This window comes from Rhamphochromis longiceps, linkage group LG22 (assembly GCF_057381845.1).
Source record: "Rhamphochromis longiceps isolate RC_006_pf linkage group LG22, R_longiceps_female_GT1.1, whole genome shotgun sequence".
Taxonomy (NCBI): domain Eukaryota; kingdom Metazoa; phylum Chordata; class Actinopteri; order Cichliformes; family Cichlidae; genus Rhamphochromis; species Rhamphochromis longiceps.
The window spans coordinates 15,343,821-15,367,046 of NC_140577.1; the positions used below are offsets into that span (position 1 = coordinate 15,343,821).

General features: G+C 39.1%; 1 protein-coding gene across 1 annotated transcript in view; it reads left to right on the forward strand.

Annotated features, from left to right (window-relative positions):
* The window catches only part of csmd3b (CUB and Sushi multiple domains 3b), a 417,790-nt gene that overhangs the window by 88,993 nt on the left and 305,571 nt on the right, over positions 1–23,226 (forward strand). The window contains exon 2 of the mRNA XM_085395224.1: positions 9,035–9,257. Coding sequence (XP_085251350.1) covers positions 9,035–9,257 — 223 coding nt within the window. The remainder of the gene's footprint in view (positions 1–9,034; positions 9,258–23,226) is intronic.

A 23,226-nucleotide genomic window follows, 5' to 3' on the forward strand; every position in this document is an offset into this window, starting at 1 on the left:
TTAATGATGACGTTTTCCTGGCATGAGTTTTCACACCAGTGAAAACTGTTTAGCTAATGTAGGAACTACAAAAAGGTGATAGAAGCAATAAAAACCCTACCCTGCATCACTTACTTCAGGACTATGCTGGGGATTTTCAATCACTCCACTAGTATGTTAAAAACATGCTGTCATTTGCCATCAACATTCAGAAGATGTGGAAGACGCCTTAAAGGAACAAGTCGGTTGTGAAGATGCATTTTGACTATGGAAGGCTAATCACATTCAAAATGTAAAAGCATAAAGATGAAAGTAACAATGAATTGAGATGGTGTTGGATTATTTATTGCATTTACATATAATCTTCTAGGAGGGCATAAAAGCCCTTCACAGTTTTAAATGGCCTCAACAGTAAATCTGTGTTTCTACAAGTCACCAACAGCACTAATGGTTTCCATTCAACCATTCCATCATTCGTTTGGCCAGTTTTGAGTCTGATAAAGACTGGCTTTCTTGAGCTCAATGGTGTAAAGTAGGCTACAGGATTGCTGAAGATGTCTTGATTGACAGGTGAAGCTTTTTAATACATTCGAGAAATATTCAACAGTCATTCTGTATTTTTCTGGTTTATTTCAGATTTTCATTCTGCTTAGATTTTTTAGATATATAATAACCATTACAAAGTGCTTCCTTTATCACTACAAAGGGAGTGATGTAACCATACTTTGTGCTTTTAAACTACAATTGGTGCCCACACACTGCAGCAAGCAGGTTTTAAGTTTTAGTCCAAATAGGTGAGCAGAAATATGTTTTACACTATCTTAGAAAGTCCCTATTTTGTTGAAAATTGTAACCACCCACAAAGATCAGTGGTATATCGTGGCCTGATCTCGTCTTCTGTCTCATCTTCTGTCCCTTCCACCGCCCTGGCATCACACCTGCACACAGGCTTTTGCTTAACTCACATCTCACCAGACAGTGCTCATCCTCAAAATAACTCTAGACAACAAAAGCCACATGGGACAGCAGACTTGTTAGCTTTCACACCATTTTACCTTATACCAAGGCAATGATGGAAGGGCTGACCCTGCTGAATAAATCATACCTCAGTTTTCTTCATTTCTTCAGTAACCTATATTTACGATCTTAAAATATGACTTACCGGTATAGTGCAGCTTTGCCTCACGCTTCCTTACAAATGCTTACAGCAGTTTTACAGGACCTTAGTCTGATAATTTCTGCTGTCATTTAAAGTTTAAACCTTGGTTCTGGTTGAAGTTGTTGCTCTAGTGAGGAGACAGTAAAACTGCTCATCTCTGGACTCATAGTAATATCTAATACTTGCGTATATTATGGACAAGTTGGGATAATAAAAATTTCTCCTTTAATATCTTCCGTTTAAAGTAACAGAATGCAGTGTTGTGTAGTGAATTTAGTGGTAACAAGCCAGCGTTTAGGATGTTTTTGGATCAGATAGATAATTATAACGACATTATCAAAATTTATCACCAGGAAATAGCTAAACAAATGTATGCTGACTCTGCAGTCACAGCATTCAAGTGCTGTTTTCCTTTTTTTGGAACAGTAGTGATTAAATTATCTTAGGCTGATTATGTCCCCACAGCGCTGTATTATATAAAGAGGTTCTGCCTCCTGAAGTGGCTGCATAAAAGCAGAGTACCACGCGTCTGTATATTTCTCCATGTACCTCTCCTCTTTACCGCTTCATCATCTCTTTCTTTCTGATTCCCTTAACGCAGCAAGAGTCCCCTCTGTTCTCATCTTTTCTCCATCAGTCCCATTTGTTTACTGTTCTCTCAAATCTTGTCTTTGTCTTTACTTTTATGTGTTTCCCTCCGTCTCATTCTTGTTGTTCTCTTTTTCTCTCTCTTTATCTCTACTCCATCGCCCCCCCCCCCCCCCTCCTTCCCCTGACTGACAGTGTTATAAATTGATTTTCAGCCCAGTGTGTTCCTTCTGTCTCTCTCTAGGCATTTCCCTTATTTAGCCTCTACCACTCCAGGGTATAGTCTAGACCGCAGGCCGACTGTCAGTCAGTGGCAGTGTGGAGCAGTCTAATTCTTGGCTGACAAGCATTCCTGACAGCAGGAACCAATGGGACGTTTCAAACATGCTTACTCTCTTTGGCTATGTCTCTCTCTGTTGCAATTTTTTTTCTTTGCTCTCTCTCATTTTCCTCACATTTTCCCTTCCTGTGCACTCCACTCTTCATTCTGTCATCGTTTTTTTTTCTCAGTTTATCTACCTTTCTGCCACCGCTCCTTAATTTTCTTCATCTTTCTTTCACTCAATCATCCCAAACCACCACAAGACAATTACAGATACAATCATTTTCCAGAGCCATGCACAGCTCATTTAAATTAACTAACGTTGGACTCATGCACACGTGTGCACACCAATACATGCATTATATTTTGTCCTCTGGTGCTTTGAGTGCAGTTGTGATCTGAATACTCACTGAATGATTGGTATGTCTGCAAGGATTTTTTATTTTTTTTGGTCAGTTTGCTCCATTGGGAAATCCATTCTTTAATCATAAATGAGTGTGTGTGAGATTAGACGAAGTATCCCTTTAAGCGAATCTGGTACCACAGAGGTCCTGAGAGACATGAAGGGAGAAAGAGAGAGAAAGAGATCAATAAGAAGGAGAAGGAGAGACAGACAGAGCATGGCATAGAGGTGGAAAGGAATTTAAACTTTAAAAAAAAATTCTTCAGGGATGGATTTGTGTAATTTCACTGCACTGCTCAGGATATGGCTAATATTTTATTTTACAGTATGTGTGCACACCCACACAGATATGTCTCATATGGAGACATTGCTGCCACCCCCTAGCAGGAAATGGGGACGCCCAGAAACCTTAAGGGGGTAGTGCAGATTGCATTCAAATGAAAAATAGGATAATTTCACATTTTCTTCATTTAGCAGTCAGAACCATGTGGAAATAGCTATAGTGATCATAGGGTTCCCTTTGCAAAATGACAAGCCTAGTAATTGATTTCACCCCTTCAGAATCATCAAGCTTATTTCAGAACGTGTAAAGTCAAATTATCTTACTGAATGGCAATGGCAGATTTTTATTAATTTATATATTCAGTTTGACTAATATCATTTCCCTAGCTTCATGATGATGCTTTTCTCACTGACTTTAAAGGCTCAAGGATTCTTTCAGCCTGCACTAGTTTTCCGGACCAGGGCGTGTGTGGGCGTTGCTACTGATACTCTTGAGAAAATAAAGTGCGAAGCAGAAGTCTATTTTGCAAGCTCAAAGACGCCATAATCAAGTGTACAATCATTTGAGGCATTATTTTTCAATTTTGAATGTCTTAGCGACTGCACAAATTTACTCTTCCATCACAAATCATTGCTCAGTGGTACATGGTCCAGCCTATTATGAACCTAGAAGTTTTCCCACACCACAGATTAATCTTGCAACAACATAAGAGTGTCAACAAAGCTTTTGAGCCTAAAAAACTGAAACAGAATTTCTGCCCAATGTAATTTGGGAAATATCTTTAACATCAGAGGGTGCATGCACGCAAACAATCGTATTCACATTCACTGGCTATTCAGAACAATTTTATTTTTGAAAAGAAATAGAGCACTTTGCTCTCAGACTACTGGCTCAGACTTAAAACCTTTGGTAAAGCGTATAGTTATGGCTGGATCACTTTACCCTAAACACTGCCTTGGTTATGTTGAATAGGACTAGGCTGCTGGGGGCTTTGCAAACAGTTTGCATTTAATCATTAGTTAAATGATTAACCCCCCAGGAGAAATGTTCTCCTGGAGGTTTCTTCCTATTTAATGGGAGTTTTTCTTTTCCCCACTGTCGCCAAATACTTTCTCACATGGGGTCGTCTGAGTTTTGGGGTCTCTGTGCTATTGTGGGGCTGAGTTGAATTGAACAGAACTGAATTGAATTAGACTTCTCAAAATATTTGCTGATATGTTATTTAAAGTCCAAAATTTACACTATATCTTTAATTAGCTGTCCATAAAACTGGACTTCTCTCACAATGGTGTGACAAGTGCTGGGGTAAGTCACTTGTTAATCTCACATTTCCTTTTTTTCCTGGAGTGTTATCTTAGACATTCAAGATGAGATATTGCTTTGAGAAAAGAGATCAAGCTTATATTGTAGACCAGGGTTCATTAAATCCACTCAATTCACGAAGCAGATTTTCTTCTTTGTCTTTAAGCTTTCTTTATCCAGGGAAGGTTTTGCTGAGCACGCATGCTCTTTTCCAGCTAAACCCTGTTCCTCATTAGCACCAGCGCAGATACTCACACCTGGGAGCTACCCAGTCCAGCCACAAATCTTTTACTGTTTGCCAATTAGCATCTCGTTTTAAGTCTTCAGGGGGATATGTGTTCCTTTAAATGAATTCCTACTCAAAATCCCTTTAAGAATTAAACACACCTGGCCTGTATTTGACTATAAGCAAAGTTTGCATGTGCTAAATTGTTTGTGGAGGGCAGTGTCACTCCACAGACATGGTTATATTGGATATAATGACTTTGCACAACAAATAGGTCCAGTTATGACACACTTTCAAGGCAAAAAATACACTTCATCTTCACAGTGTTTGCCAAAATCTGACTCAATTCGGTGTGTCTCGCTACTTCTTTTAACCTCCTCTGCTATGGGTCAAAATCAGCCTAATCGGGTGCCAGTTTCGCTCACTGGGTTAAGTAGGCGACCCATACGCCGCAAGGCCACTGCAGAGGCCCGGGTTTCATTCTGCCCCGAGCCATTTCCTTCGTGTCATTCCCCCTGCTCTCTTTCCCTCCTTTCCTGTCTGCTTCACCGACTTATCCAGCAATAAGTCTGCTATAAACAAAAACAAACTTGGCCTGATCTAGCTATGGGAGTACATAAACCCAATATAGTTACTAAAACCAAACAGACAATTAGTCAGAGGAGCATAAATGCTACTTCAGGATGTCATTATAGATAATGTGTGTGGTTAACTAGCAAGGTTAGGGTTTGAGAGGACGCTTCATGTGTGCTGTGTGTGAGGGGAGTAGGGGGCAAGAGGGGAGTAAGCTAAGAATTGTGAACAAAGTAAATGGAATAACGTGTAAAAGGTTTAAATGGCAAGCATATTCAATAAGCTGTGTGAATGATGCATGGATTTGTGTGTATATTCCTCGGAATTGCCCCGTGCATGTGAAGCTATGTGTTTATGTGTGTGTTCATGTATGCTTGTCTGTCTGTGACTCTATGCCTGCATCTGCGTGTGTGCATGTGTGTAGAGGGGCTGTCAGTTTCGGTCTGGTAGTCACCATAATTAGAAGTCTCTCTTTTACCCCTGTCTCCTGCTTGCTTTTCCCTTTCTCTCGCTCTCTCTCCTCCGCTGAGTCTAGCCTTCTTTTCCTTTTACTTCTCCCTTTTCTCTGTTTCGATATTTTCAATTCTTTCTCTACCTCTTTCCTCCTCCTACACTCTCTCGCACCCTCTGAGTGATGAGTTTTAAATCATCCTTTCATTCTTGCGCAGTGATGAACGAGGGGGAAATCTGTCCTTTTCTCTTTGTTTATTCAGCTCTCCATCTCTGTCCCTCTGTCTCTTTTTCGCTCTTTATTCACCCCACCTTGTGTCCTCGGTTTTCTGTATAATGAAGATGCCTAATCTAGGCAAAGATACCCTTAGATTTGTAAGTACACACAGAATTGTAAGTCATATTTGCATATTGTGATGACTTCACATTTAATGTTCAATTTTGTTTAGAAACAAAAGCAAAATAAGCTACACCAAGCAAATAAGTCTAAAAAACAGACAAATCCAAATTCAAGTACTATCCAAAAGTCATTTGAATCAGTTATCACTTGATTAGACTCAAAGAAATCAAAGACATTTGCTCTTTGTATTTGTGTTCATATCTTTTCCCTTTATGAATTGTGGTTTCTGTTAAACTCTCCTTGAAACATTTCATTGTATGATGGTTAAGAACCACATGGGCCTTCTAGTTTTGAACTGGGAAAATGGCAGATAAGTATCTTGTTTTCTTGCTGTACCTTGCAAAATCTTCTTCTTTATTGTTGTTGTTTTCTTCCCTTTTCTTCTTCACTCCTTTGACCTCATTAAAAATATGTAGACAGGGTGACCAGCGGCATGTTAGGTTTGTAGGTTTGCGTGTTTGTGCACAGGTATCCCCTCATATGGCTTAGCTTGTCCCTCCCGGTTGCCCAACATCTCATCTCTGATTGGTTGTGAAGGGATAGAGATACCAGCCCTTAATTGGAGCCAAGGCTGCCATTGGTGATTACATCTGTCACTGCGATAGCCTTGGAATAGTCTGGGTAAATGAGGGTTGGACAAACACCACACACGCACAGACATCAGCACACACAGATGCACGCGCGCACACACACGCGCACAGACAGACACACATCATTTTGGTTGGGATGCTGTCTTGGATAATTGGTTCGAAAAGCATCCAGCGGGATCGTCCCTGCTGTCCCCATGGCCCTGGCTGCCATGGTAAATAACAAGGCTCATAAACATGAAAGTCAGGGGGATGATCATCCTGATTTGAGCTTTGCACTCAGATGAGATTGATGAAAGCCTAGAAGTTTAAAGGACTTTGAACATCCAATAATAGCATTTTTCAGCAAAACACTTTCATTTATAGCTAAAACAGCACAGCAAAGCCAAACAACTGTGGCATTAAAGGCTCTTGAAAACTATTTTAAAGCTTTTTTTCTCTTTATTCTGTTCATTTGAATGTTTGCTGATTGTAAATGGTTAAAAAACAAGACTAACAACACCTTTATAGGTTAATGGGAAAATTATTTAAAACAGGCATAAATGTTTAGCAATTTGTAATATTTTTTCTTGGCAAGAAGACATGCATTTATAACAGCAAGCGTCTTTGCTGTAGTGTCCTTCAACAGAATAATGTTAAATCCTTACCAGGAACAATGGTTTCTCCTCTGTGAGCTTACTCTGCAATCTCACCTCCCTGTGAAGTACAAGAAGTGAACAGTTTCTCCATCGGGGATCGATAGAGCATTGCAAGCAGTAGCCTGGACCGACTTCAGTCCTGGACACTCCAAGGTTTTCATCTAGCACCTGTAGTGTATTTGATATAAAAGGATCATTAAGATCAAAGGGAGAAGATAATGATACTGATGTGAACTGTAAAGTCCAAGGAGATCAATTACATTTACATTTTATAATTTAGGCATTTAGCAGGTGCTGTAACCCGGAGAGATTTAAAATAAGTACAGCAGCAGGATTAGCTTCACTTCTAATTTATCAGTACATGAACCTTATAAAAGAAAGTGCAAAGGATCACTGTTGCTGTGTTAAACCTTTCTTTCAACTTATTGCCATATCATTAGAAAATGTCTGCAGGAATTACACTTCTCGTAGTTTTACTGTTTTAGTAGAATACCACAAGCAGTGCTTCTTAGCAACAACGCGTCATCCTTTATGACTACTTAACTCGAAACCTGAACTTTAATAACTTCTAACAAACAGAGTTCTGAATGACTGACCATAGTTTAAGTCTAATACTGCACTAATATCATTCACAATTGCTTGATTATCCAGTGCTTTACTCACAGGGAAAAAAGCATTGGGAAGCAAGAAAAGCATATTTACTGTTGTCACAAAAAATATAGATTTTTTGTTGTAGTTGATGTTAGAAGTTAGTTTTGCACCTGTCCCTCTAGACCCATATTTTGCACCAATATTTTGTGCTGTAGTTGATTTAGATGTCAGGTTTGCACCCCTCCACCCCCCTAAACCCACTTTCTTTGTCTCCTCCTGCTACCAGCCTGCCACCACATAAACAAAGTCATTTAAAGAGCCTATAGGAGCTCATTAAGATCAAGTAGTATTTATCTTCTCCATCCCTGAAGAATTCATTAACTGTTTTTGATGTTGTATGGTGCGAGCAAGAGCGTAATCGGTGTCGTTTTTCATTTTCAGTTGTTGTAGATGGATGTCTCAACAAAACAAAGCAAATGGTTATTCTGTACAGCTATAAATTGCCGAGTCATGTTCAAAGGCACTGCCGCTGACTGACACACCCCTTTGCTTGTTGTGCATTTTAACATGTCAGTAATTGATTAGCAGCAAACAAAGGAATTGCCAGCTTTTGATCTTGCAGATGCCCATAGGATGAATCCAGGAGAATGCACCGGTCTCTCATTGATTTCACCTTTTAAGTGAGCTGGAAAGGTTGCTCAGTGGCAAAAGAGTTTCCAGTCACTCGGGGGACCCGAGTTCAAGCACCCCATGCTGAATGTGAATACCACTTCCTGGGGTGCTGTTCTGAAGTCCTGCCCCTGCCCCATGCCCTCACTGTGAAGGAGTGCATCACAAACTATAGATAAGCAGCGCTACCCTAGAAGAAGTTCTGGGAAGTACTTACTTCTATGATCTTCATATATTTCTATTAATACGTAATCATAGATCAGCATCAAAGACCAGGATATATCAAAACGAAGCTGACCTACTTAATATCACTCATGCTGACTCGTTGCTTCTTGGTTCATTCATTAAAAGCAATGTTTTGTATATATTTTTTTCTTTTGACTTTTTAGTGGTCTTACATAAAATAATAATGAATAATTGACTGTCACTTCTAATGGTTGTGTTTAAAAAAGGCAGTAATAAGTACTTGTTAGTGTGCGTATGTGTGGTTTTGTGTACAGTTTGAATGTGCTATGCAGTTACTACTCTGTCATAATGACAACTGAACCAGCTTTAATACACTGGCAGTTACACACTGATGCTGTTGCAACTGCACGTGCTGAGGAAGACTCATGGCTGCACTTACAATAAATAGTTGTGCGACAGTTACGAAATCCTTTTGTCACAATGGGCAGACATACGGAGGTGAAACTTCTAGCATCATCACTCTTTCACGTTTTAAAATATTGAATAATGAACATTAAACATTTTGAGAGTTCAATTATCTTGATTTATTATAATGTCTTAAGGTCACAACTTCAGTTTGGCACCTTTATGTTTTCTTCCTCTAACTTAAGATGTGCTCAAATCTCTTTTCTCTTTCAGGTTTTATCTACACATGCGGGGGTACACTGAAAGGTCGAAATGGCAGTATAGAATCTCCTGGCTTTCCCTATGGCTACCCAAATGGAGCAAACTGCACCTGGGTCATTGTTGGAGAGGAAGGAAGTAGAATCCAGCTCATCTTCTTGTCATTTGCCATAGAAGAAGAGTATGACTTCCTGTCGTTGTACGACGGACATCCCCACCCTGCTAACTTCAGGACCAGGTAGGGCAGTTTTTATGTGTTATTCTTTTCAATTTTTCTTTTTTCATTTTGTTTTTTTTAAAGCAAGCGTTCATTTTGTCAAAGGAGAGAAATATGAAAACATTTAAAGCTTCAAACTGTTCTCATCCTATAATCTCATTAAAAATGAAGCATTGAATAAACTAAAAAATGCAGAGATCCGTCTCACATTTTGAGTTTTAATATCAATACAAATTGCTTAAGTAAAAGAAAACGTCCTTCTAACAGATACTGACACTACGGATGTTGCCCGAATTCTTTTAAGCAATGTTCACATGGTGTTAAATGACCTTTGATAGCAACAGGGTGATCCACATTTGGTTTGCGGCAGCAATCACTGCCACTGCGGCTTCCTTTAGTTATTGAATTAGTTTATTGAGCTCTTCTTGCAAGAAACACAATACCCTGAAAGAATCTTGTTTTAGATAAGCTATTAAACTCTACTTGTATGATTTTATCAGTCAATCAGTGGAGCTTAATAGCATCTGTCTGTGACTCTATTCACATTCAACATGTTCCTTTAACCCTGAAATGAATTTTTTTTTGTTATTTTATTAACTGTGAAATGTGAGAACACTGTTTAAATGTTTAAATGTCACTGCACACTGTACAAAGTGTTTAGGATGTTGGTTCACAAAAAGTAACTCAATTATATAAATGCAAATTAATTTTTTTTGTGGTTCATTCACACAAAATCATCCCTTAAAGATGGACTTATTGTTATAAGCCAGCTAATCAATAACATCTCACGTCCAAATCTGGTGAGTGAAAATAATCAAAGTAATAAAAGACAACAAACATTGCAACCAATTTAGTATTGGAAGAAAGACATTGTTTATAGAGCATAGCTGTTATTAACTGTTTTGTTTGATGCTTCACTAAGTTTTCTATGTCTTGGTCACATCAGTTATTCAAATTAAATAAACAAGCAAAAATAGAAACCAACTGTGACTCAGAAAGTGAATTTTATTTTATTTTTTTGTGTGGATTTGGTCATCCATGTGGGACGACTTTTTTTTTTTTTTCAGTGAAGACTATCCAAGCTAAAGCAAGGTAAGCAACCACACGAAAGAAAATTCCCAATATTTTGTTCTTTCTTTGTGTGTTTTTCTTCACTTTGTAATGGATTTGAAGTTGGCTAAGCTTGGTTTCTAAAAGGCTTATAGTGAAGGCTGATCAAACCACACAGCCCCACAGTCCCAACAAAGCAGTTTCTAGTTTTCGTTCAAATCAGATAATCCGCATATCATATAATATAAGGTCTGATGTCACAACCTTGTTTTGCATATCTCATCGGACAAATTATGAACAGAAGCTTCCACTGTTGATGGAAAGATTTCTTTAATTACATCAGGCACGTGTGAGGCAACTACCAACAATATAGTGCCAGGAGAGAGAATCTGGTTTGGTTCAGTTGAGGAAAAAGGATTTGGGTCATGTAGAAATGAAATGAGTCGCCTTGATACTTGTCATGGGGAATGAACTGTTTTCATTAGCTTCAACAGGCATAATTTCTAATCAGCGAGCTGCACTAATCAACCTTTCTCGGACGTGGCGTTTAGGGCCCAAATTGCCATACAGAGTTAATTAAACAAGAGAGGAAAAGAATGGAACAAAACAGAAGAGAATACAAAAGGAAATAAGGTGACTAGGTGATTTTTGCCAGGTTATATAAAATTCTTGTTTCCACAAAGACAAAGAGACTTTCTCCCGACTCCAGTCTAAAGAAACTGGAGCTGGGAGAAAGTCAGAGATGCCCTCTGTGCTCTTATTGGCTGATTAGGATTCTTTGCTTATCTAAGATAACAGAAGATAATGTGTTGTGTGAATGCATTCATGTCCATAGGTTTGTCTGTGCTTGTCTGTGTGTGTATGTGTGTGCCTGTGGGGAAGATTTATGGCATGCATAATTCCAGTCGCCTTGCTACGTAAGCCAAACCTGTGGCTTATTCTCCTGCAGTCTCTTTTTCACTCTTTCATTACTTAAAACAGACATAGACACATAGCAACAAATTGTAATTTCATTGTCAACATAATACAAATTTAAGTGATTAAATACACTGGAGAAGACTGCACGATACGCTGCAAGTCATTTGTTCCCACTCACACACATGCAAATATTTGACCTTGCTCAGTAAAAACATATTTTATGGGGTGGCGCAGTGGTGCAGTAGTTATCACTGTCTCCTCACAGTAAGGTCCTCCAGCTGACTGAGGCCTTTCTGTGTGGCGGTCTCTCCTGGTGCTCTGGCTTCCGTCCATAGACATGCTTGTTAAGTTAATTGGTGATTCTAAATTGGCTGTGAGTGTGAAAGGTTGTCTGTCTCTCTGCGTTAGCCCTGTAATAGACAGCCAACCAGTAAAGGGTGTTTCCTGCCTCTCACCCTGTGACACAGTTTAGGCTCCTGCGACCCTAAATTGGATAGAAAAATATTCGATGAGCTTAGAAAAAGACACATTTCTCTATTCCTTCTTTTTGTTTTGGTTTTTTTCATATTTTTTCCAAATCCTTTACAATTTGAGAACTGGAAAAAAAAGTAAAATGCCCTGCACTGCATCTCAGCTATATAGGTATGGTGTCACAATCGATACATAAAAAATAAGAAGAATTTGTGTTATTGAAAATATGAATATTAAAATATTCAACTTTTTAATAGTTTTTAGCCTAAAAGCAGTTATTTGGGGTTTCATGGTTCAAGCTTGACCGTTGCTGTAAAAGTAATCTTTTTTTTAAAAAATGCATTAAAACTGTCACCGTTCTTTTTTTCTTTTTCAGTTAAAAAGCCTTAAATTCTTGGGTTTCTTTGTGGTAAAGTTGAAATGACATTTTTACATTTTTGTCACCACCTGTCTCACCTTGACTAGTATCTGAAAGTAAAAGCATTTTTTTAACAGTAAATATCTGTTCTTTTTAAATAACTATTATTATTGACAACATCAAAGGTGATGCTGTCTATCAACTGGAAATTAAATCTATTTGTGAATTTCTTCTACAATCACATTAATCAAGGTATAAAAACATTTTTCCCACTGCAAGTTGCCATCAGTGAGTAAAGGTCACCTTCCCTGATTTCTGCATGATAAAAAAAAGCCCCAGTGCAACTTTGAAATAACAGTTCCTCTCTGCCCCAGTCGATTATTTATTGACTCTAGCTGGAAGTTAAAATTATTGACTGTGATAAACTGGGTTTTGAACTTTGGGATGGTCTCACCTGCCTGTTCTCTTCTTGATCTTGGTGCAACAAATAGATATGATGAATGGAGTTCATATAAGCCAGGAAACATCTGGGGATCACACACTGTGACTAGCACATTCAAGACATTTTTATGCAATTAGTAACTGGCTCAAATCAGGCTTTCAGGCTGGAATTTCTGCATAACTTATTTTAAAAAAAAAATACTCTAATTCACAAATGATCCACAGTGTCTTGACAAAGTGAAGTAGTATTATTGCAAATCAAAACCATTTAGGAAACACAGCAACTCAGCCATAAAGTTACAGACCATGTAAATTTACAGAGTGGGGTCGCTGAGTGCTGAGGTGTAGGTGTCACTGTACTTTCGTCCATATAGTCTTTTTCTGGTAGAGAAACAGACGTTTTCTAATACACTATGAATCATGTTATTTCTCTGAAAAAAAGGTGTGAGGGTTTTTTTGTTTGTTTTCTTTTTTGTTTTTTACATGACTACCTACAACTTCATGGGCAGTCAGTGGAAACAGTACTTTAACATGTTTCTCAGTTTTAGTTGGTCTGTGTTTTGATTTATTTCAAGGAATGCTGCATGAACAACACAGTACTCCAATTATTCATGCAACATGCAGTTCATGCCAAATACCCTTGGTTTTCAGACTTTCTAGGCCAGATAATCAAATAAACCAAAGTCAAAAATCTGCTTTACTTAATGCAACTAAGAGCAGTGGGTCATCATCAAGAGCAACATGGGTCATGCTCAACATTCCTTCCAAATGCTTCCCTTTGAATCTGCTCAGCTGAACAATACATTTAAAGCACTGGACAGTGCAGTGCACAGACAGGGTAGTGGCCACCCATGGTGCATGTTGTTAACATCTCTGTCATTGAGGACGTGGGTTAGCACAATATTTGTATACCAGTTTTCCCACTGTGCATAGCTTTCACAAGTTTCTGTGACTGAATTTTTTTTTTTTTTTTTGAATTGAAACCATGGTAAGGTATCAGGTGGCACATAAACTGTTGGAGTAGAAGACGTGACTGGGACTTCAGAGACTTTACCAGCTGTCTGAAAATTAATCATGTGTGAGCGCCAAGAGAGCATCTGAGAGTTTTTGGCCATGCATGGATAGATGGATAAAATACAAGTATTAAATGATGGAAGACACAGTAAGGGGTTTCCGTCACCAGACTTTCAGGATTAAATTGCGAAATTACCAGATTTAGGATTTGATCGCTGTGGTGTGACTACATGGTTCTTACAGTTACTCAGATTCAATGTAAACGTTTACATTATACATGAATTCTTCTGTGATTCATTTTTAAATTGTTTGATTTTTCCCCCTCTTCGTGTTATCCTTTCTTCATCCGAATGTCCAGTCAAAACTGTTGATGTGTGTATATTTTATCTGTAGGATCCTGGCAGATGACTTAGTGGCTTTCATTCAACTCGCTTGGACTTTTGTGCTGGTTCAGATACCATGGTAGCTTTACATGTGCAAAATGCAGATACAATTGTGTTTTCCATCAAGTAAGTGCACAGTCATGTTCACAAAATGAAAAAAAGAAATGTGGGGTTGTAACAGGTCACTGCATGAATATTTGATCAGTGCAATCTGTCAGTCTGTCCATTTCATCCTGTGGCTAGATTTGTTGTGTGCAAGCAAATCTGTTTTCAAGCCATTTACTCAAGTAAACTAGGTTTGTGCAGATGCATTTCAACAATAAAAGCCACAAGAGGAAACCTAAATATAGTATTTGTGATTTCAAAGGAGCTTGCAAAGAAAAGCGTCTGGACTTCTTTAAGTTGCTTGAAGATGTTTCACCTCTCATCCGAGAAGCTTCTTCAGTTCTAAGGTCAAATGGTGGAGAGTCCCAGATATAAACCTAGTGGGAGTGACCCCCCACAGAGGGACAAAAGGACCCCCTGATGATCCTCTAATCGCCTGAGCCAAGGTGTGAAATTGGGTGTGGGTCCCAATCAGCCAGGGTTTCGGGTGTGTTCATTGTGAAACCTGGCCCCACCTTATCATGCGAATTCCTGAGGTCAGATGGCCCAGGATGTGAGTGGGTGTTAAGGCGTCTGGGAAGGGATCTCAAAACTGGATTATAGATGACAGAGAGTTGGTGTCGTAAACCCCCGCCTCTGTTCAAAGATGGTCGCTCACAGTGGACATAGATGGCTTCTTTCACTCCTCTTTCAAACCATCTGTCCTCTCTGTCCAAAATGTGAACATTGGCATCCTCGAAAGAGTGTCCTTTATCCTTAAGATGCAGATGGACTGCTGAGTCTTGTCCTGTGGAGGTGGCTCTTCTGTGTTGTGCCATGCGCTTGTGAAGTGGCTGTTTGGTCTCTCCAATGTAGAGGTCTGAGCATTCCTCGCTGCACTGTACAGCATACACCACGTTGTTAAGTTTGTGTTTTGGCGCTTTGTCTTTCGGGTGAACCAGTTTCTGGTTCAGCGACCATCTTTGAACAGAGGCGGGGGTTTACGACACCAACTCTCTGCCATCTATAATTCAGTTTTGAGATCCCTTCCCAGACGCCTTAACGCCCACTCACATCCTGGGCCATCTGACCTCAGGAATTCGCATGATAAGGTGGGGCCAGGATTCATAATGAACTCACCCGAAACTGATTGGGTCCCACACCCAATTTCACACCTTGGCTTAGGCGATTAGAGGATCATCAGGGGGTCCTTTTGTCCCTCTGTGGGGGGTCACTCCCACTAGGTTTATATCTGGGACTCTCCACCATTTGACCTTAGAACTGAAGAAGCTTCTCGGATGAGAGGTGAAACGTCTTCAAGCAACTTAAAGAAGTCCAGACGCCTTTCTTTGCAAGCTCCTTTGACTACGATGACCTGGATGACTGAGAACCTTCACAGACTATTTGTGATATCAGACAGATTCAGTGGCAGACTATCAGCAACAGCTTGAAAATATTAATAGTCTTTATGGAGCTTGAATCTATAACATTTCTGATCAAAGTCACGCATGCGTTACCATTATTACTTATTACACTGGATTTCAAATTTCTAAAAACACTTGGAAAAATGTTTCACATTTTTAATTTTTAATTGAAAACTTTCATTTTGAATTTAGTAAATGTGTAATTTACCTGCCATCTATAATTCAGTTTTGAGATCCCTTCCCAGACGCCTTAACGCCCACTCACATCCTGGGCCATCTGACCTCAGTAATTTTTCCTCTGGTGGTAATTAATGACCTTGTAACCCAGGTTATTCCTATATTTCCTTAATCTCTGACTCACTTCCACAGTGTGTCTTTGTCCTGTCTTCCTCCCCTCACCCAGATGGACACTCCTCCTTGAGCCTAGTTCTGCTGGAGGTTTCTTCCTGTTAAAATGAAGTTTTTCCTTCCCACTGTTGCCTTTTTTTTGCTCATGTTAGTGTACCTTGGCACATACAAATGCAGACATGCAGCAAATTAACTAGTAGCAGTGCTGTAGTCCGAATACAGAGCACAAAAAAAATGTTTTTATTATGATGGTCATCTGATCACGTAACTCCCAAATATATTTGATCTCATTTCTTGAGCAAGAACTGATCTTGACATTACAAAATATATTCATAAATCTGTGATGTAATGTGACGTATGCTTGGAGCCACATTACTGTGACACACACACATTCAGAGAAAAAAAACATTGCTGAATGTCACGAGAGGAAAAGCTTGGATGTGTCTGTTAACTCTATTTTTACCCCTTTTAGGTTGCGATATACTGGCTACTTTATTCCCTGCTTCCTATTTGTACTCTGACCCAGTTTGTATCTTCAATCCTTTACAGCACCAATTTTACACCTGGCTAAGTCACACCCACCCACTCCCTAAACACACAAGACACATCCACGGAAACTGAGAGACACATGGTCGCTGCCACAAAGTAAACGTACACAGGCAACGTAAATACACAGCCATACAGCAAGACATGCACCTGCTGCACACAGGCGCAGAAGGCAAACAAACACAAAGGCCATGGGAAACAGCAATGTGTGATTGGTGTGAAAAGAAACAAATACGGCCTTTGATGTCGGGACAATATTCCTGAGCAAAACCGAGTTCACATTTTTGGGGGAAGACAGCGAGAAGTGTATATGTAGATGCACAGGTATGTGTGTGTGTGCTTTAGCGTGTGAGTGAGTGAGAGGTTTTGTGTGAGTGTGAACTGAGGTGTGTTTATCCCTGAGGTAGTGGTATTTCATCTCTTCCTGCATCAGTTCTGCCCTGTAGGGGGTAAGAGGCGTGTGTGTGTGTGTGTGTGTGTGTGTGTGTGTGTGTGTGTGTGTGTGTGTGTGTGTGTGTGTGTGTGTGTGTGTGTGTGTGTGTGTGTGTGTGTGTGTGTTAGAAGATCCAAATAGCTTTGCTCAGGTTAAAAAGACAGGAAGGAACAGAAAAGGAAGTCTTTTTCTTAGCATGTCTTTTTTTGCCAAGGTTGTTCTCCCTGCATGCCCTTGTGTATGCCACTTTTTGTTGCTTGACAATTTGAATTGGTTCATTGTTGCCAGCCTGCTGTTTGACAGAGATTGTTGAGGATTTAAACATGAAAAACTAACTTAAACAAGAACACAGCAGGACATCTGTATGGTCACTACAGGAGGCTGTAGTGGCAAACATGCAATACTAAAGTGATTTTGTGCAGAAGAAATTCTTCTGTATTCTTCTAAATGAACACATAGGAATAATAGCCACAGTCTCAACAGCGAGAGTCTCTTTAGACAAACCAAAACCTGCAACAAAACAAATAAACCTTCTCAGGAGAACTGTTCCAACTTTTACTGCAGTAAACAACATTTTGGCACTGTGGGTGTCCATCAGGTAGCCAATTTGGGGTAAACGATCACTGCAAGAAAACTTGAGCAAAACTGTTGTGAGGCCTTGCTTTGATTTGTGCATAATTGCTGGGCCTTGCACAATGTGCAGGAAGACACTTTTTGATGTGAGTGCGTTTGTGCTTCATCGAGGTATCCTTTCATTGAAAGTTACACAGATTTCAGAAATCAGAAACATTTCTGTTTGAAGCAATTACATCACTGCATGTTTACATCTGTGTCTCTTACTTTTTTTGTTAATTTCTCTCATTTATTTTTGCAAAGTATGATTCAAAAAGTTTTTTTTATAGTTTTACATGACAAAAGTTACTGTTATACAAAGGAAACTCAGGGAAAGAAGGGTGTCCCAAGTCCATTAAAATACACATTAAGCTAGAATTTACCTCAACAATCAGTATGTTTTTACTTAAAATTGATATAATTCCAAGCATTTCTCATTTTTACTTCATATCAGTGACTGTCTGTGTCTCTGAACTCCTCTCTTGATATACCTTCACTTTTATCTTTTCTCATTCTCACAATCTGTCTCTGTCTTAAGCCTGCCTTTTATTGAATAGATGTAATTCACTACTTCATCTCTCTTTTACTTAATATCTGTTTCTAAACTGTCCTCTGTGTCTCTCTCTTTTCACAATTCGACTCCACCACTCCCCACCTAATCTGTTTCTCTCTCAATTCTTCCAATAAATGTCATTAATTCGGCACTGATAACCAGCTCTGTTCTTTCAGCTCAGTCTGGCACATATTATAATTAGAATCATTACAGTAACGTTAACAGTGCAATACAATATTCAGGAGTCAAATCCCCTGGTGATTGAGCTCTCTTGAGGCTTTGGAGCTCCTGTTCTTTGTGTCATCCTGTGGACACTGTAGTCTGTTGAGATTATGTCTGTGTGCGTTTATTACACCTGGGGTTGGTGTTAATTGATTCCTCCCCGTCCTTTTCTGAATGGTGTGTTCGGTCTTATGAGAGAAAATAGGTGCGGTTTCATCAGTCATGTGCAATAAAATCTCCATTACAATAACTACATTTAAATACTAACAAGGCTACCTGCCAGTGCTTGATGAGGGCAATACTTCAGAAACTGCCAGATCAGTGACCTGTGTGCTTATTCACATCTGGTTCTTTTATTGTAGAGCTTATTAAAATTATAATTAATTTAAAACATTAACAAAAACATATCCACCACAACTCTTACCAGAGCCTTTAAATCTTAACATCATAAAAGGGTGACCGAACAAATAGAAACGTGGATTGATGATTGAAATAACTGATAGAATAATGTAAGTGAGAAATGTGTGTCTATTGCATACTTTGTGTACTGAACTTTACATTTCTATAGCCTGATGTCAGGTTGCCTTTTCTTGACAGTTTGATCAGTTACGTGAAAGAAGAACAATTAGAACTTGCAGCCATAAAAAGTCATAGGAGTCTTTAAATACAATCAGCACTGTAAAAACATGTTTGCCTGACAATGCAAATGTGAGTGTTTCAATATTCAGAGCAATGCAAATGTGTTTACTTGGAAGTCTTTTTTGGAAGCTTTCTCAGCAGTGGCAACATAATAAACGCATTTGTGCAGTATGGGTTTATTGTATGTCTAAATTTTACAGTTTTGGCTTATTTTTCCTCGTTTTTTCAGCTGCTCCCTTTTACACCAGGGGTGGTCACAGTAGACGGATCCACATGTGTGATTTGTCAGATTTTTAAGTCGGATACTCAGCCACTTAAATCCTAAATCTTGTGTCTTAGACCATGGATTTTATGCATGTTAGGCAAATGTGGTAACCACTATACTTTAGAGCGACAGACTTTTTGTCATTATTGCGTTAGTTTATTCCATCCATGAGACTGACACTGCCCATGGACAACTCAAACTAAAAATAAATAGATTTTTATTCTGTGTGCTAAACCTGTTGAGCTGTTCAAGGTCCTGGTGAAACCCATTTTGCCTTGGTCATGGTTCAGTCCTCTTAACTTTGTTTGATTTGGATGGCAAACCGATGAGACCCGAGGCTATGAAACAAGTCAGCCTGTCTGATAATATTGACTGTTTTGCGAGCTTGAGTGCTTGGTCACACATGTGCGTGCATGCCTTTTCTGTTTATGTGCTCGAGTCTTACTCATGTTTTGGGACTTAGATGTTGGGATGTGTCTTTACTATGGAGAAGGGACGGGGAGTATCATATAGTATCTCATATGGTAAATCAGTTTAGCCTGATAAGGAAGGTACAGTAGTACGTATGGTTAAGGTTAGATTTCCAGGAAATAGATGGAAGTCAGTGTAATGGCTTCAGAAAACATGACTGTTTTGTGTGTGTGTGTGTGTGTGTGTGTGTGTGTGTGTGTGTGCATGAAGTTCCAGTAATCCCAGTGGCTAAGCTGGTAATCCCCTCAAGCTGCCCATTAGCCCCTTGACACAGACATATACAGACACACACGCCCACAGACACACACAGACAGACTCTACCTCCAGGGCAGTCACCCAGGTGTCAGACAGACTATTCCTCAGGGAGGGATCACTATGATCAGCCACAGAGTTGGCCCACTGCCCCTGGAGAAGGAATGGAGACAGTGGCTGGCAATACATACAGATTAAAGAGAGGGAGACAAAAGGCGAGCAAGAGATGAAGAGAGAGACAGAAAAGGGGATGTCAGAGGGAAATCAGATTTAGATGATTGGCAAAGGGAACAAGCAAAGACAAAGAATTAAAAGGAAAAGTTATTTTTCGGTGTGTTTCTGCTTACTGGACTGGCCTCTGCATCAAATGCTATCTTATCTAGAGATTTTGAAGCTTTGAAATACTCCCCCCTCCGCTATCAGGACAAGAACACCAGATTTCTGTTATGGCTGGATTTTTTTTTGTCTTGTGTAGAGCATTTCTTTTCCATTTCTGTGTTTGCCCTGATGTTGTTTCTATCTCTGAAATGACATCAGGTGATCTCTACAGCAACATTTCCTTTGAGTTAGTATCCTCAAACTGGTGGTTCACCTACGCCACAAATGGACTTTTTGAAAAGCATAATGCCTTTGTGGAAACACTGTCTTTGCTCTATCAATTCCTCCCACAGGAGCTTGTGATAATCAGTGTGTGGACACTCATGGCCCTTGGAATCTGTAAAAAGAAACAAACAAAAAAAAACAACTCACAGTTTTACCTGTGTGCTTGTCATTGATAAAGCAAGACAACTTGTGCATTTCGGGAAACTTTTTTATAGGTATGCGACATATGGTGAGAAAACACTGCCTTGATGGAATCCCATAGACACCCACCATCTCTTTGGAGTTCAGCACTGAGCCATGTGGGCAGGAAGAAGCATGTTTTTCTCATTAAAGCTCTACTATTATGAGTCATTCAGTTTGAACGCTGAACATATCACTAGTCCACGCTGATGTGGGACGACAGAAGAATTGTTCCCTTTAGTATGTCACATAACAGAAACAGTAGGACACAGGAACTAAGACTCAGAAAGCAGGGATGCTGTTTCTGTTTGCACTCCTGTCTCCAACATCATTTCTAGGCAAAATCTTAGAAGTGGTGTTCTCACTTGGCTCAGCATTGCCTAATTTGAATTTCCTCTGTGTTTAGTTAGGGCTTCTGTGTCTGTAGTATTTCCTCTTTTCCTTCTTTTAACATACACTAATAAGCCAAAACATTTTGACTGTCTGCCTAATATTTTCCTCCTTGTGTCATAAAAATAGCTCCTACTTGATAATTTGTGGTCACCAAGATACTAGCAGTTCCAATAAAATGAAATATGGATTTTCTAAATTGTTTTTCTGTCTGTTACTTCTTTTTAAGGAATTTTAGTATAAAGGTTCTTTTCTTTATTTTGGATTCTTCAGTCTAAATCCAGTTACATAAACCCATTTCACTACAGCATGGGTTGAATAGTACAACCTATAAAACAGTGCTTGGCCCCTAACAGCTTTCCTCTAGAGTAGAGTTATAGTGTTTGTGTGTAGACAGTGATTGAGATTTTCTTTATTTAGTCATCCTTAGTCGTCCTGCAACTGGTCTAGTCCAGACACTCAGCTTCAATTGGGGTTTGGTGAAATTACTGAAGACAAAGATGTTTAAACTTCTGTTGCAATCGTTCCATTGAGTTGAGATCTGTGGAATTTGGAGGCCAAGCCACCGTTTTAAATATTTTGTCAGTTCCGCAGTTTCCTTCTACTGAGGACACTGTGGGCAGTGTGGTAGGACACATTGTTCTGTTGAAAGAGGCCATGCTGTGATGCTTAGTGAATGTCACTTGAATGCTTAGACTTTGAGTTAGCACTGTTGCTAGGTGCACCCATCACCGCTGACTAGATTGCACCATTACACTTGACACTGCAGGGGTAGTTGGGGTGCTCTGAGCCAATCATCTGGCCATGATCATTAGACTCACATTGATTTCAAGATCTCGCATGCACTACATTTTGAGACAATCATCATAATTCACTGTATAACTACAGTCAGTGGTCTTAATGTTTTGGATCATTAATTTTCATAGCAGGTTCAGAAGATGAACAAAAAGGCCTAAAAAAAAAACAAGTTGGCAGTCAGTGAATTAAAAAAGCGGTGAACTACTAAAGAAATAACAGAAAAAGCTGCACAGTGCTGACAGGAAAACGACTAAGTTGGAAAACACTAAACAAACCAAATGCACAGGAACAAAGTGGAAAAATAAAAGCTCAAACAACGACATGCGCCACACACACACACACACACACACACACACACACACACACACACAAAGTATAGATGGACTAAATAAAGGCAACAACAAGGGCATGAAAAAGGGAAGAGTAAGAGTAAGAAAGTGCAAAAACAAAATCTCCATAAATATCTAACCTTCAAAATCAGGAAGTAACTACAATACTATAACTATAAAAACAACTCACTAAGTCAACGAGGGACACAGAAATAAAGAGCACGCAGGTAAAACTCTAGTACAAAGTATACTGGAAATTAAGAATTATAACAGAGACCATGAATCCACATAAATACCATAACCATACTCACATCGCTTTATATCTCTGCTTTTGGTGTACCATGTTTCAGTTCTAAGGTAAATAAGGGTAAATAGCTAAGATTTATTGATCATCAGGGTGACTTCTTCTCTAACATCAGAAATGTTTGCAGTTTTGATGTTGGTCTGGGGTATTTGGCTGTGTGTTGACAAAATGACATGGAGGAGAGACATAAAGCAGTGATCACAGACAGACAGCAGCTGCTGCTGCCCATCAATCTGAGAAGGCTTAGAAAATTCCTGGCAAATTCACAGCAAGATCAGAGATGCCGTGCTCACAGAAAATGAAAGTAATGCAAGAGCTACGACTCAGATTCTATAGGTTTTGTTTAGCATATTAAATTTTAAATTTCATGACATTACAGTTAGATAAACACTGAAAAAGTATGGCTTGTTTGGAAGGAATTAGAGGGCAAAGCTTCTTCTCTCTAAAAAAAAAAAAAAAACAAGATAGCTACATGGCCTAGGTTTGCAAAGTTGCTTCTGAACAACAATTATGTCCTAATACCTAAAACCTAAGAATTTAAAGAGGTGTTACTTTATTTTCACAATGACTGTATTTTCTGTGTTACAGGAGCAGACTTCTAAGGACCAAATCATTCTTGTGCTACAATAATGAATAAATAGTTATGGTACATTATTCCACCTACTTATACATTGTTTTTTGCACAGGGCTACGTAGCCACTTGAGAGTTTCTATGCTAATAAAAGACCCAAGCGAAGTAAGTAATTTCACTTATAAAGCATTCAGTTGGAAATTAACTTATTAAGCTCTTAGGTGAAATTTGACTTTATCGCTCCTATGATTGGTGCAAATGAGCTAAATACCATAAAGTTAATTACATTGTGCCATAGAAGCCAAACATTTGTTTGGAAAATAGGAATCCA